The following is a 15,775-nucleotide window of genomic DNA, read 5'->3' on the forward strand; positions in this document are numbered from 1 at the left end:
TAGCCAAGGCTGGGGACCACAAGAGAGAGGCAGCTTCGAGCAGAGCTCTGCCCTTACAAGGCTCTGTCCCTCTGTCCCTTTGTCTGTCCTCAGTGTCCTTAAGAGGAGTCCACCGCATCTCATCAAGGAGATAATCCTGGTGGACGACTACAGCAATGACCGTGAGTTTCACAGCCTTATGCCTGGTGTCAGCCTTCCTGGTTTGGGGGTGTCTGGGAGGAGTGACCTAATGCAGTATAGCACGGAGCAGGCGCTTGGTGCAGGGAAGAGATGCCCTCCAGAGGCCCCAGGGAAAAGGTGACTGAGTATGTGGCCTCCAGCCTAGAGCCCTGTGTAGACTCAGGGTTCACCATTCTCTGCCTCTTTTCTCTCCTTAGCTGAGGACGGGGCCCTGTTGGGGAAAATTGAGAAAGTGAGGGTCCTGAGAAACGACCGACGGGAAGGTAAGAGAGTCCCTTTCTTGCAGCACTTTGGAGATGGTGTGTATTTTTCTCATTGGTGTGACAGATGCAATTTAAGGAAGGAAGGGTTTGTTTGGGCCCCTAGTTCCCAAGGTGCAGTCCATCGTGATGGCAGGCAGGGGCAGCAGCTGGTCACAGTGGGCCACAGCAAGCAGACAGAAATGAGGACTGGTGCTCAGCCCACTTTCTCCATATGCAGCCAGGACCCAGCCCATGGGAGCAGGCCACCCACTTTTGACCTGATCTTAGAAGAGTCCCGTCAGACACGTGTGGTGACTCCTAAGTCCTGTCAAGTCGACAGTCAAGATTGACTCCGGTGTTAGTGCCATCCACCACTCTTGCTCCAGAGGAGTCAGACTGTTCTGAATGACATCTGCTGTGGAGGAGCTGTCGGGAGCTTAGTCACAAGTCAGGGTGCTTACAAAGTATATGGGTGGGGACATTAATTAGACAAGTGACAGCCGAGCAGCGGGGACAGAGTCTCTGATGATATTCTTGGCTTTGAGGTTGGCATGTAGTGACCTCCTGAAAATCTGCAGTCACCAGGATGCTTTGTCACCTTGGTACGAGCAGACAGGCCAGGGGGGCTGGAGAGATGGCTCCACAGTTAAGAGCACTGGCTGCTCTTCCAGAGGACCCAGGTTCGAGCCCCAGCACCCACAATGGCTGCTCACAGCTGTCTGTGCATATGGTACACAGATATACATACATGCAGACAAAAATGCCCATGCACGTGAAATTAAAATTTAATAAAAACAAGAGGAGCCAAGATAATTTTGGCTTGTGATCTGCAACATTCAAACTTTCTATGAAGTTCTAGTCAGTCGGGCAGTCCGCAGGGCCTTCCACACAGATACAGCTTCCTCGGGGATTCTTGTTCCCATCTCTCCTGGCCCAGTGGAACTACTCAGGGGAACAGCAGTTGTCTGTTTCTCTCCCTCCACCAGAGCCCTGTCCCAGCAGATGCAAGAACAGTCACAGCTTAACTAATCGGAACTGTTGATATGTAAGGCCAAATTTTCAAACCACGTTTGTATTTACACATTGGGAAAATTGGCTGCTGTCTTTCACTCACAGCCGACAAGTCCCATCAGTCCCTTGACTGCAAAGGTTTAGAAAAAGCATTAAGACTTAGTTCTAAGGAGTACAGTGTCTCCATGTTCCAGGCATGTGATATAATCACAAATCCAAGTTTGACAGCCCGCTGAGGGAGAACCGTCCCGAACAGGGGGAGAGAGCTGTCATTTCATGTTGATGTGGTTTCACAAATGCCAGCTCTTCACCGGCTGTCAGTCTCCTCTGTGTGGGCAGTGATGGAAAAGACTGCCTTCCCACTGCAGAGTCTGGAAGCGTCTCAGTGAGACTCAGGTGTGTGACTGTTTTGAGCTAGTCCTCTTCCAGTTTCCAGTAGTCAGAGTGATGGCGTTTGCCACTCCCCTCTAGGAGGCTGACAAGGACGCAGGAGTGGCATTTGAATCCCTAGTCAGTGCAGACTTTCTCTTCCAGGTCCCCATACGCAGCTCCAGTCAAGACAGGAAGGTGTTCTTACAAGGGTTTGTTGTTTTTGACTTTATGTTTATAGATGTTTTCCCACATGTATATCTATGCACCACATGTGAGCTTGGTGCCAGAGGAGGGTGTCAGATCCCTGCAGCTGGACTTACAGACAGTTGTGAACCACCATGTGGGTGCTGCAAACCAAACCCAGGTCTTCTGGAAAAACAGCGATTTATGTGTGTCTGTGTGTGGGTAATGTCACATGTGTGCAGGTGAAGAAGGTATCTGGTTCCCCAGAGCTGGAGTTACAGAAGGTTATGAGCTGCCTGAGGTGGGTGCTGGAAACCAACTCAGATCCTCTGGAAGAGCAGCAAGTGCTCTTAACTACTGTGTCATCTATCCAGACCCCAGAATCTTTAAAAAAAAAAAAAAGTCATGCATTTATTAAACATTCAATATGTGCTTTACACTATGCTAGACACTAGAAGGCACAAAGATAAGTGTGAAGGCTTTTATTCCTGCCTTTGGGCTGCTTGCATTTTAATTTTGGAAATAAATATGAATGTGAAATTAGAATACAGCCTGCTTGAAATTGCAGGGCAGCACATTAGTAAGTGCATGTGGGGGTGGTCTCAGTGCACAGTGACATCAGTCAGAAAATGCTCATTCAACAGACACAAAGGAAATGAGGCTCTGTAGAGAAGGACAGTCTTCAGTTGGGGCCAAAGAATAGCCTAAGGAAGAAAGAATCCCCTGAGAAAGGCACAGAGACCAGTAACAGAAGGCTCCCTGGACTCACATCAGTGCAGTGGCTGAGGCCACTGCTACCAGCCCATCCCACACAGACAGTGAAGTCCTCCTCACCCTCAACAGCTCTGCTGCATGACTCAAGTCAGTCCCTCCAGCCTGGAGTAAACCAAAGAGCATCTGATCCCCAATTCTTCCCCAAACAGCCTACCAGATAACTGGTTTCCAACTCAGTTTTTGCCTCACTCTCCCACCTAGAAAGGGAGGTCAACAAGGGGTCAGAAAAGAAGCAGGAAGAGTAGGGATGGAAGGGGAAGAAAGAATAACTGATAAATCACTTCAGTCCACTCAGCACTCAGAACAGTGTCTAAATGTTAGCCCTCGCGTCATTTTAGCTAATTTGGGAAGAGCTGTACTGTTTGCAGTGGTGAGATGTGGGAAGCCAGATCATGGCCTGTGTGGGACAGCAGCATGTGTGGCAGCTGAGCAGAAAAGCACATGAAGTTCAGGTGCATGACAAAGCTGTGTGTGCACACCGATCTCAAGCCCCACATGTGAACCATGGCACAGATGACAGTTAATTAGTAGCAGAGAATGTGGTCCCAAGGAGCCAAGTCTGTAGCTCCTCCAAGGAAACAGATTCAGCTCACAATAGTAAGCTTGAAGTTGGTACCACCGTCCGTAAGCCCTGAGCCTAGTCGTCCCCCCCATCCTATGTACCAATGCTGCGACCTCTCCTCTAGTGAGTTGTAAACCCTAATGCAAGGTTAGAGATCTCACCTCAAACCCTCAGGTACTGTGGAGAAATTAAAGAGTAGAGAGCTGGACTGGGAGACTCTGCCACAAGTCTGCTGCTCCCTTTACATGTTCACACTTCTTCAGCCCAGACACGTCCTTCGAGGACTCTCCATCAGCTTCTCTATTGGAAGACTCTTTCTCCTGTGTTATTACAGGGTGTTTTCTCAGCTGAGAGTTCTGACTTGATTGTGAGTTCCTCTCTCAGCTCTTTAAAATGTTGTTGCAGGGTCTGCCTCTGTCTTCTATTTGTCTACTTCTTTCTTCGTGTGTGTGTGTGTGTGTGTGTGTGTGTGTGTGTGTGTGTGTGTGTGTGTACGTGTGTACCTACCTTCAGAGGCCAGAAGAGAACACCAGATTCCCTAGAGCTGGAGCTGCCTGCATATGATTGAAAGCTACCTGACACGGGTGCTGGGAACTGAACCTCAGTCTTCTGAAAGAACAGAGAGTACTTTTAACCTGAGCCATTTTTCAGAACGTTGTCATAATACATATTGTCATCCCTTGCATGTGACAGGTCGTTGGCACCTGCTACCCTCCTGAGTCTTTATTGGTGTCTCCACCTAGCCCTCATTTTCTTTATGTCTCTCCTGCTTCAGGTCTGCCAAAATCCTCTAGACTATGTAAGTTGCTATTTTCCACAGATTTAGAGAAGGATTGGCCATCACGTCCTCAGGTGCAAATCTGGCGTCGCTCTTGGACTCCGGCTGCATCTAACTACATCCCATGCTCTCATGATCACTTAAGCTTTTTGCTCCTCCTGTTTCTGTCTTCATTTCTGTCTGGGCAATGTATTTCTGTTGACTGTCTTCAAGTTCCCTGGTCCTTCTGCCAGCTCTGCCTTGAAGATCACCCAGTGAGTTCTCATTGGAGATAATTTCATTTTTGGAATACCCAGTTAACTCTTCTTACAGTTTCTATTTCTCTTCTGAGATTTCCTACCTGTTCACTCATTAAAGCCATCATTTCCCATGAGCTCTTGAACATAGTAATAGCCATTTTTAAATCTTCATCTTTTAATTCCAACATCTGAGTCATCTCAGGGTGACTTTCAGTCGAAGCTTGTTTTCCCCCTCTTGGGTGTGGTACACATTCTCTTATTCCTTCTCTTGTCTACTGATGTCTCACTGTGTGATGAATGTTCTGAATGATGTACTGTAGATATTCTGAGTCATTTCATTTTTCTCCATAGAATATTAGCCTTTGATATTCAGGGAAATGCAATCACCAGCTGTGTTCTTCACTTCTGAGACAAAATCCCTAAAAAAGAAACGTAAAGGGAGAAAAGGTGATTTGGGCTTAGGGCTCAGGCTTTCAACCCATGTCACTTGGTCCTGTCACTCGGGCCTGAGGTCAGGCCAGTACCACAGTGCAGAAGACTGTGGTGGAGCGGGGTTGCTCATCTCTGCTCAACCAGAAAGCAGGGAAGGGTCTGGGAAGACGTACCCTTGTAGTGACCCAGTTCCTCCAGCCGGGCCCCACCTACTTCCCTCCATCTCCCATAGTGCCACCACATGATGAGTTTGACATGGATGAGTTATTCACTGATAAGACTGGCAGCCTTACAGCCCACTCACCCCTCAGCACCACAACTGGGGACCAAGGCTTCAACATGGGAGCTTTGGAAGGGTGCGGGTGAGCTTAATAGCCAAGTCCTACACTGGCTGAAGACCTTGGGTTTACACATGATGTAGGTGCTTCTCTGTACTTTCTGTTCAGACAGGTGCATTTTGAGTAGATCCCTAATTCACAAAACAATTGTATTCTAAATGTGATCCTTCTATAATTTCTGTAGGAGGGCAGAGGTTTTTCCCAAACATTGTTTACTCGGCAAGACTCACATTCCAAAGCCTGTGTCCACTGGAGAGAGCAGCTGAGGCCTCAGCTCCTCTGGCCACTGCTCTTCTCCAGCTGCTCTGCTCCTGTGGCTACCTGAGCCAAGAGTCAGCGACAGGTGTCAGGGGCTTCTCACCAGATTTGGGGCTTTCTTGTTTTCCTTTCCAGCCATTCCAGAAGTCCTGCACTTGGTCCCCTGACACCTGAAGCTGGAAGAACTGTATTGCAACAGGTGGGAGGGGACTCTGGGAAGTGAGGGCAAGCCCATGCAGACCTGGTCTCACTCTGCGACTCCCACTTTCAAGCATTGAATCTCCCCAAGTTTCTAACCTGAGTGACTTCTTGGAAGCCCTTTCAAACAGCTCCACAGTTGTAACCATTTCCTGAGCGAGGGTTCATATGGCTTGGAGTTGGAAATCTTATCTTTTTCCCTGATGTAACATGCAGTTAATGTCTTAGTGTTTCAACTGCTGTGAAGAGACAACATTTCCACTGCAACTCTTATAAAGGAAAACATTTAATTGAGGCTAGTTTACAGTTTCAGAGGTTTAGTTCATTATCATCATGGCAGGACATGACAACATGCAGACATGGTACTGGAGAAGGAACTAAGTTCTACATCTTGATCTGCAGGCAGCAGAAGGAGACTATGTCCCACACTGGGCACAGCTTGAGCATGAGACCTCAAAGCCCACCCCCACAGTGACACCCTTACTCCAACAAGGCCACACCACCTAATAGTGCCACTCCCTATGGGCCAAGCATTCCAACCCATGAGTCTCTGGGGACCATTCCTATTCAAACCACCACAATAAGATTAATCAAAACTCCATTTTACTACAGTAAAAAGGAACTTAAAGCAGTCATCCTTGCTCACCGTGAGGGATTCACATCCCATCCAGATGTAGATGGTCAGTACAAGGCTGACGATAAGACTGTGTCATGATGAAGTACTTGTCAACAACTGCTCACAAGCCTTAGCTGGGTTTTTACTTGATGCCCCTGTTTTATGAAAACAAAGCTGTTTACATTGCAGCAGATACTGTGACCACCAGACCTGGCACCATTAGCTAGCTGTCAGGGTGTGGAATGGCACCTTCCTTATCTCAGAAGGGAACTGTAGTCACAACAGCACAATGTTTTCAGATCATGCTTTGGGTGTTTGCTAAGGTAACTTCCTTCCTCCGGGTCAGTAGCCTTAGGAAAGTTGTCTTTCCCATCATCTGATGAGCGGTTTGAAGTCCTGCTGGGCATCTACCCCAGAGACTGCAGAGCAGTGCTGTTAGACCCACAACTGATGGACAGCTCTTCTGTGACAGGGCGTTGGTGCTGCTGGCCATGCCAGGAAGGCTCTCAGGTGGAGCTCTCTCATGTACTTTGAACTTATCTTCACAGGTCTGATGCGCTCTCGGGTCCGGGGTGCCGACGCTGCCCAGGCCAAGGTCCTGACCTTCCTGGACAGTCACTGTGAATGTAACGAGCGATGGCTGGAACCGCTGCTGGAGCGGGTTGCTGAGGTGAGCCTCACTCACACAGAGGGTGTGCTGCACACAGTGGCTGTGGGTTTTCTTGACACTGGGAAGGAAGCTGGTGCCCTAGACATTGTTTCATGGTGTCCCATTGATACAGAACAGTCACTTTGTCTGAGGAAGACAGGTTCCTTGAAGCTGGCTGGAGCCTGGGAAGAAGTGGCCAGTCACGGGGGAGTACCTTCCCTGCTCACATGCAGGAAGATATGTGGCCAGCAGGGTAGCCTGTTGGTAGGAGTACCATCTGATGGGATATCTGGGGAAGGATGGGGGTGGCTGCAGTGATAGTCCTCTACCCTGGTAAGGACAGACTGACCACCTCTTCCAGACCTACAAGGAGAAGCAAACAGGTTACCACAGTGCCCTTGGTGGGCTTGTCGATTGGTCTTTGGCCTCACTCTGCCTTCTAGAAGCATCCCCACTAGTACTGTGTTTAGCTTAGTGTTATTTCTCTTGACTTCTGCTTGCCTTCCTGGCTTGCCTTCCTGGCTTGCCTTCCTGGCTGCTATGGAAGTGCTTCCTTGGGGCAGTGAAGTGAGCGTATGAAAGGAAACAGTGAACGCGTTCTGCCTGCCACACAGCACAAGAGCAACAACAACAAGTCGCAAAAATACTAAGCGACCAAAGGTTGCTGGACGTCCTGCCTCTGGCCTTGCTGGGCTCGGTGGCACACTTCGTGCTTCCCCTCATCTGATCAGCGAGGACACTGGCCTTCAGGGGACTTGAGTAACATCCAGCATCACATGGGTGTCGGTCGGGCTGCTGTGCAGGTTCTGCTCAACCCTTAGCCAGGCCCTTCCTCTCTTCCACACACATCTGTGTCAGGAACCTGTCCTGGTGGTCTAGCCCACAGCTTCTCACTCTGCTAGGCTGTCACACTAGAAAGAAGAGCTAGGGCTAGCTTCCCTCCATGTGAGGGAGATTCATGGGGTTGCCAGCTCACGGGAGATGTCACAGTCCCCTCCCCCATAGCTGAGGGGTTCTTGCAATCTTTTCTCAGCAGAAGGAGTGTAAAGCAGATGATGCTCAGCTTTTCAGGGCCAGCCTGATCTCTATGGCCCAAGGCTTGTTTCCCGTCAGCCTGCAAGCAGGCAGGTGGGACTTTGTACCACCCCTGAGCAGTGCGGAGCTCTGCCGGTCCTGCTGCTGAACCTCTTTGAGTCTTTCTTTGGCTAACAATACTCTCTGTAACTCAGAGACCACACGCCTTCTCTTTTATCAACTGTCAGCATGAGGCAGAGCTGACATGAAGGTCCGAGGAGGTCAAAGGCCTTGTGTTTGGTCTCAGCAGAGGGGCACTGTGGCATGAAAAAACGGGTCAGTGGAAGGTAGGCATGTCTGGTGGAATCACAGGAGTTGAGTTAGGGTCGGAAAACTCCAGTCCGTTGCTGTGGAGGTGATGACTTCCACCTCTCATGCCGTCTGCACCCAGAAATCGTTCCTGGCTTTGGGGTGGAGGCACTTCAGCCATGAGTTCATTCCTGAGCTGCTCCAGTGTAGCGAGAGGGTGGCAGCCATCAAGTGGCCGAGCTTAGCTTCTGGGACACTGAAATCTACCCACGGTTGACATTTAGGAGTTGACTCAGGGCCACTGCACAGCCTGGGCCTTTAGCTGGGAGAAGAAGTAGCAGAGTGTCCCGTTCTCAGCTGTCCCCTCTCATGCCACCACCCCTGCCCATCTTGCGACAGTGGCATCTAATGGGAAGGCCTGTTGGGATGATAGCTTTTGCTTTGCTGGGGTCGTAACAAGTATTCTTTCCTTCCTTTGTCCCTGCTCAGGACAGGACCCGGGTTGTATCCCCCATTATTGATGTCATTAACATGGACAACTTCCAGTATGTGGGTGCCTCTGCTGACCTCAAGGGTGGTAGGTGTCAGCTGTGATTGGTATACCTGCTGGCTTGTTCTGTCTGGCTAGGCTCCTGACCACTGCTGTCCTGTGGTCAACAGTGACATTGACAGCAGAATTCATATTATAGTGTGGGCTCTGACTGGTACCCCACAGAAGGGATTGGCCCAGCTTCCCCGGCAGAAACACCAGCCCCACCCACCACCCTATCATCCTATCCCTCTCTCTCCTGGAGCTGTTACTACTACAGCTAGGGGAATGTGTGACGTCCCTGCAGATTGGAGTAGAGGAGCCTTTACCACTCCTGGGCTGGGCTGAGGGGCTCCAGAGCTGCTACCAGCAAGAAACTACATAGAGCTGCGGATTTGCAGAGTGGGCCTGGAACCTGTTTTTGTGTCCTCCGCCTGTCCCAGCCCTTCCTCTTGTAGCCTACATGCCCTGCCAGCTTGCTGCCCTGGAGTCCTGCCATCCTGCTGCTGGCCTCCTTAACTGCCGCCCACCAGGGGCTCGTCCTACCTTTGTGCTCAAGCTTGGACCATGGTCCTTCCTTCCTAGCCACCCAACCACAACCTGCTTCACCACTGGGTGGCCTTTGTTTTTGTGAATGGACCAGCATGTTGTGGGGCCACATAGCCTACAGATGTTACCTTCTTGTTGCCCTCCAGAAACCCTCGAGAAATTTGTCCAAGATTTTCCTTTGCTTCTTAAGACTTGTTGAGGCCCCAGTGGGAAGGAGACTGTATTAGACATGGCTGTGAAGTCATTGCTACACCCAGATGGAGCAGGTTATACTGCCCCCTGCTCTAGCAGCCCATATCCCTAAGTCCACAAATAGCAAAGAGTAGGGTGGAAGACAGCTCCCCCCTCCCCCACTATTTAGCTAAAGCTGGCCTAGAACCCAAGATCTCTTGCCTTAGCAGTTCTCATGAGTGCTGAGATTACGGGCCCGCACCATCACACTGTCACATTCAGCATGTAAGATCTTGTATCACTGGGCCCTGAAAGGTCCTGGTCCAGTCCTGGAGAGCATGGGTCCCACGGAGGTACTATGTGCTGTACTGTGCTTCTGGGAGCCAATTGTGATTTATCCAGCTCTGACTGGTCCCTAGGTCCCAGTCTTGTGTGCACAGCCCTTGTAGGTACAGTGGCATCACACACAGATACCAGTTCTCATATTTCACATTTGTTCTTAGACTTTTTAATGTTAGAAAATCCAAGCCAGGCATGACGGCATATGTCTGTAATCCTAGCACTCAGGGGCCTCAGACAGGAGGATTGCTGCAAGTTCAAGACCAACTTGGGCGACATAACAATACCCTGTGTCAAAAAAAAAAAAACAAAAAACAAAAAACGGTCGGAGTGGCATGAAAGGTGGTTCAGAGATTATGAACACACACTACACTTTAGAGGATCTGAGTTCAATTCCTAGCAAATCAGGCGACCTAAAACTCCAGCTCCCAGGGCTCCAGTACTCTCTTCTGGACTCCATGGGCACTTGCACCCATGTGTATAACCACACACAGATCCCTAATCATACATGTAGTTTTGTTTTGTTTAAAGAAAACTCAGACCTGTGTTTGCTTTGGAGGGTTGGGAAGATTTCACTGGGCCCCATACCCACCCTGCTACCCGCTTCCCTGGCCCACCCCATCACCCCAGTTGTTCCCCTCCCCCCTCATGCTCTTCATTTTGGTTGGTTAGTTGGCAGGGAGCCCTGCCTACATGGGTTCATTGTCCAGCTGCTAGGTTAGGACAGCAGACCCGAGAAACTGTGTCTTCTTCTCACGGCTCTTTCTCTTCTGGGTCGGCAGGTTTTGACTGGAACTTGGTGTTCAAGTGGGATTACATGACGCCAGAGCAGAGGAGGTCCCGGCAGGGGAACCCAGTCGCCCCTATAAAGTAAGTACAGCGTGTTGCAGGAAGCCCTCCTGGGGAGAGCCCAGACTCTGGCCCCTGCAGCAGTGTGCTTCCAGGTACTGGGGCTCTGCCTTCTGGTCCCTGGCCTCCCCTCAAGGCCAGCATCTGTAGCAGGTCATGCGGTGAAGGAGATTTAGGTCCACCTCCTTACAAGGCATCTCTGATGGTTCCATGTTGTCTCCTGTTTATGATGCAGTGTTTTCTGTAGCAGAGTGGAACTGTGTACTATGGCCTTTAATGTTACTGCTGTGGTTACCTCATAAGGTGAGGCATGTAAAAGCCAAGGGTCTCAGTCTCTGTGGGGCCCCAGGCGGTGACTAGGAGTCAGTGGAGAATGGAAGACCCCCTCAGAGCACAGATGTCAGCCTGTGGTGTGAGTCTAACTTTGCCTTGCTCTCCTTCCTCTTCAGAACCCCCATGATTGCTGGTGGCCTGTTTGTGATGGACAAGCTCTATTTTGAAGAGCTGGGGAAGTACGACATGATGATGGATGTGTGGGGAGGAGAGAACTTGGGTATGTACAGCCCTCTGGCCTCAAGTCCACCGGTGTCACCGTGGTGAAGTATGGGAGGCAGGGTGGCATGTTAGCAGTTAGGGAGGCCCCAGAGCAGCCATTCAGTGGGCAAACCAGCTCTATATGTTATGTGAGTGCACACACTCTCACCACAGGGGTGACAATAAGATGCACCCCTGATGTCAGGGTGGAGGAGACTAAAGCTCAGGTCATCCCTGCACCAAAACCAGATGCTGTCATCCTTTGACCTGAGGGTTTCCGCATGGCAGTTTCCAGGGCTCTGGTTGATTGTGTAGAACGGTAATGGAGCCAGGCAGCTGCTGGGTTAACCAGCTGTAATCACACACGTCACATGGATGGGTTCTGATGTTCAGAGCCTTCTTGCGGGGGACCTGCCTCCACCTTTTTCCCCCGGGGTACTCTTGAGGAGTGAAGGATAAGAGATTTAGATAGAAATATGGAAGGGAGAGAGAGAGAGAGAGAAACACGGGATAGCCCCAGGAGGGCCTGGATCCTAATCCACCAGCCTCTTCTGTCTCTTCTAAAGGGCTTTTAAAAGAAACATTAAGGGGTGGAGCAAAAGACCTCCCTCCAGCACAGCCAAGTGCAGACCCTTCCAGTCACCTGGTAACAACACACGTGGTCAATCCATCACCTTATGCAGCCCTGCTGGGTAAAGCAAGCTCAGATCTCACTAGGAAACCTCTGTGGTCTCCCACCTTCTCCACTACTTTTGGGAATAAATTTTTTAATGACCCATGGAGGTCATGTTTGCCTGGGAATGGGACATGGTCACTTTAGGTGGTGGTCTGCATAGACAGCTCTCTCAGCTGTCTTGTGTGACAGATGAAGACGCTGGTCAGCTTGTCTGGTTTGTTTCTTGTTTTCCCTGAAGTCTTTGATCTCAAGTGCTTGTCATTCAGACCTGACCCCTCACTATCAAGAGTTTAGTTTCTTTCGTTCTTACCCAGGTGTGCTCTGGGAGGAAAGGGACAAGGAGGGGGAGGGGAGGGACACCACTGTCACTTTGAGTAGATTTTCTTGTGACAGAGACTTTGATAGTTTCTGTTGACTTAAAAGAACAGCTTCAGCTAGCCCGTCGTTCAAATGTGTCTTTTGAAGTTGAAGTTGGTGGAGACGTTTCATCTGGTAGGAGGCCTCTGCCCAGCATGATGAAAAGCTGCTTCTAGCTCTGGCTCCATGGGAGGGAGAAGGAGGAGTCATGAGTCAGTCTCTTTCCCATGTTTCAGTGCGATGGTGGGCTTGGGTGGGCTTGGGTGAAGTTTTATGAGGAAGAAAGGCTTTGAAGTAGTGAGCCTGAAAGGCCCCTGAGCCTCTGTAGGTTCCAGGGGCTAGAGCCACCCTGTGGGGCAACATGTGTCATGAACTCGGGAGGCTACATCTCAGGAACTGGTGTGGTTCTGACAGCACAGATTGACAGACATACTCTGCCAGTCTCCTGTGAGTCACCCTACAGAGGCTGATTTGTATCTAAGGTGACCTGGTCTGGAGCCCAGAGAGAGAAGAGTACAAGTTTGATGTCATGGGCTTTTGTTATAGTATGTTTAATAACCTGAGGGGTTTGGGAAGGTATCGAGGACTATGGGGGTCCAGCCCCTCGATAGTCCCCTCCCAGGGTCCGCGGAAGGCTCTATCAACCAGCTGAGGATCTATTCTTTAGGGTCGGTAAATCAGTCTACGCACGCAGAGTTCTTTGGTCCATTTGCTTTAATTCTTCTGGCATAACATCCTTTATACACAGCTTCAGCTCTGTTCTCATGTCTAGCTCCTTTCTTGCCTGATTTCTCTCTATATTTATCTACTGTCCCCTCTAAGTTCTATCTTAATTCCTTCATCTAGTTCTGTCCCTTCTAGGTTCTCATCTATCTAGTTCTTTCCCCTATTAGCTCCTCTCCCATCTCCTTCTCTCTCATCTGGCTCTTCCTCATCTTGTTCTTCCCCATCTGGCTCTTCCTCATCTTCCATCTCGTTCCTCTAGTCCTCTCTTTTAGCTCTTCAGTCTAGTTCTTCCCCATCTCAGTTCGTTTCTCTCAAGTTCTTACCCATCTAGTTCTTCTATTCTCTTTTCTCTTCTCCCCTTGTGCCCTGGAAGTCCCGGTATATAAAAGGGAGGGTCTGAGCTAAATTGTGTAAAGCTATTAACGTCCACCTCTCCTAGGTGGTGTCTCCTTGTGGAATTTACTGTAAATCAGGAGACTTGCATGTGGGCTGTTATCATTGTTAGTCCACCTGGGACTAACAATGGGCACCCACCTGGGTGGTGTTTCCTGTAGTCCTTGAAAATGGCCAAGGGAGATAATCTGATTCCAGAGAAAGCCTTTCCTGAGGCTGTTCTCCAAATACCTGGAATGTGTATGTCCAGAGAGTGATCAGTCTACACTGTTAGCCCTTCTTAGGGAAAAGTCAATTGGGAAAGCTATGAAGGCACACATGATTTTCATAACAGAATACAGCTGATATATAACAAGCCAAGTAACACCAAAAACTCCTTGGGATTTGGCTTCCTCTGGAGGAATTCCATGATCCCTCCAGGTAGTGACTTTGCCATAACCAGCTGAGTTCTTATGATATATTCCTGCGGCCCGCAGCAGGAAGGTAAGACCCTGGAGTAGAAGTCTTGCCCTTCTAGGAGGTCTGATGTCCTCTGGTCCCTGGCAGCACCCCCTGGGGACACTTGAAGGCTGAGCCGAGGGTTTGAGCAGGACTAGCAGGCCTGCGGTATGAATCTCCCCTCTGCAGAGCTCTGCTCTCAGCTCCTTTTGCTGGCCACACAGACTGCTGACAGTTAACAGTCCATGTAGGTTTGGTGGCTGTGATGTTGGGAGAAGGAGAAGAGGATGTCTGAGAAACATCAGAGCCATGTCTCTGAGCCATATGTGTTCACATGGCAAGACTGCCTGTTTTCCTGACAACAGTACCTTATGTGGGAGCAGTTGCAAAGGGGCAAAGGTGAGATGCGGGACAGAGCTATCCTTTAGGCAGGCTCTGGTGATGTTAGGATGGGTGCTCTGTACCTCCAGGGCCGTAAAGGAGAGGCTCGTGGAAGGCATACTCCAGGCCCAGAGTCTGCAGGCCAAGAGCAGAGTGGGGATGCCCAGAGCTCATGTGAAATCACAGTTGAAAATAGCCTACCTGGCCTCCAAGCTGCCCCTTGCTAGCTCAGCAGATTCCCTGCCCAGAAAGCTCATTGTTGAGTCTTCCTGTAGGCACACTCACATGAGTTTTCTTCCTGAGATACAGAGTGTGTCTTACTCAAAGTGTTGTTGGCTGCTGGAAAAGTGGAGAACCACCCCCTGCATCTGTTCAGGTGGGGCTGGCCTCACAGTGCGAGGGGACTGGATGATGGGATCTGTTCTTCCCAAGGGAATTCCTGCTGTGGTTTTAGCTTGCCCTCCCCTCCCCCGCTCCCGGGAGGTCCTCAGACAGCACTGACCAATGACGTCAGACTCCCAGCATGCTGCTCTAGAGGATTAATTCCTCCACTGACTTTATGATTTGCAAAGATTCTGCCTCATTTCCTTTTCTGTTCCCATGGGTAGCTGTACTGTACTGGATCTGTAGATTTCTCATCATATCAGCATGTGTTGAAGGATATGGCCAGTGCCCTAGAGAGAAGCTCTCTCTTACAGACTTCATGGTGTCATTCAAAATGGCACTTGTTGGTCTTCCTGTTTAAACTAGTTGTCTTGCTAAGGCTAAGGGACTGTCCCTGGTCACCACCCTGGGAACTTGGTTGGCACCTGGACCTACTGATATATGAGAGTAATGGGCAAGGATTCTTCTTCCCTGGAAGGAAAGCTCAGTGTATCCTGGTACTCAGTTTACAGGAAATAGTGTGGAGGAACATGGTCTGTGCACCTGTCTCCAGTTGTCAGCTGTGGTGTTACTGGGATGCATGTAGTCTTAGTCTGGCAGGCATCTGCTTTCAGACCAAAAACCATCCTTTGGAGCCCTCTGGTCCAGTGTTTTCCATGCATGTTCAGTTCTGGGTATGCTATGGAGTTGACCTATCCAGGGTGCATCCAGTGTCTCCTCTATAAGAAGTTCCAGATCATGTTCTGGAGAAGCATCTTCTCATTCGTTTCCTTTGGCAGTTGAAAGTGAGCCATGGTAGGTGGCTAGGGCGGGGTAGCTGTGCCATGGAGGCAGCAGCTGTGACTCATGGTTGCCAAATTTCCTTCTTCCCAGAGATCTCATTCCGAGTGTGGCAGTGCGGTGGCAGCCTTGAGATCATTCCGTGTAGCCGTGTGGGACACGTGTTCCGGAAGCAGCACCCCTACACGTTCCCAGGTGGCAGTGGCACTGTCTTTGCCCGGTAAGTAGTGAAAGGCCAGACCAGCTGTGTGCATTTCATTCTTCCACCGTGGGCTGCAGGAGTACGTGCTGCTGGCTGAGGCAGTATAAAAAGCAGCACTGTTCGCTAACTGTCCTGGTGGCTAACACATCTGGGGCCATGGTGTCAGCCCTGCCAAGGGTTCTCCTGATGCCCACACAGGAACAGCCCCAGTCTTGTGACAGCAGAGCCCATGACCTGGCACTGCTTGAAGCTTCTGCCTCTTGGTGTCATTTCAATACAACTAAATTTCAGCATGAGTTCTGAAGGAGCAGA

At 50.0% G+C, this 15,775-nt stretch overlaps 1 protein-coding gene across 2 annotated transcripts in view; it reads left to right on the top strand.

Annotated features, from left to right (window-relative positions):
* Positions 1-15,775, top strand: part of Galnt2 (polypeptide N-acetylgalactosaminyltransferase 2) — a 132,276-nt gene that overhangs the window by 105,265 nt on the left and 11,236 nt on the right. For both annotated transcript variants that reach the window (XM_028856356.2, XM_028856357.2), the window contains exons 5-11: positions 94-161; positions 378-443; positions 6,732-6,853; positions 8,645-8,732; positions 10,526-10,613; positions 11,042-11,145; positions 15,355-15,481. In XM_028856356.2, the coding sequence (XP_028712189.1) occupies positions 94-161; positions 378-443; positions 6,732-6,853; positions 8,645-8,732; positions 10,526-10,613; positions 11,042-11,145; positions 15,355-15,481 (663 nt within the window). The remainder of the gene's footprint in view (positions 1-93; positions 162-377; positions 444-6,731; positions 6,854-8,644; positions 8,733-10,525; positions 10,614-11,041; positions 11,146-15,354; positions 15,482-15,775) is intronic.

This window comes from Peromyscus leucopus, chromosome 5 (assembly GCF_004664715.2).
Source record: "Peromyscus leucopus breed LL Stock chromosome 5, UCI_PerLeu_2.1, whole genome shotgun sequence".
NCBI classification, from domain to species: Eukaryota; Metazoa; Chordata; class Mammalia; order Rodentia; family Cricetidae; genus Peromyscus; species Peromyscus leucopus.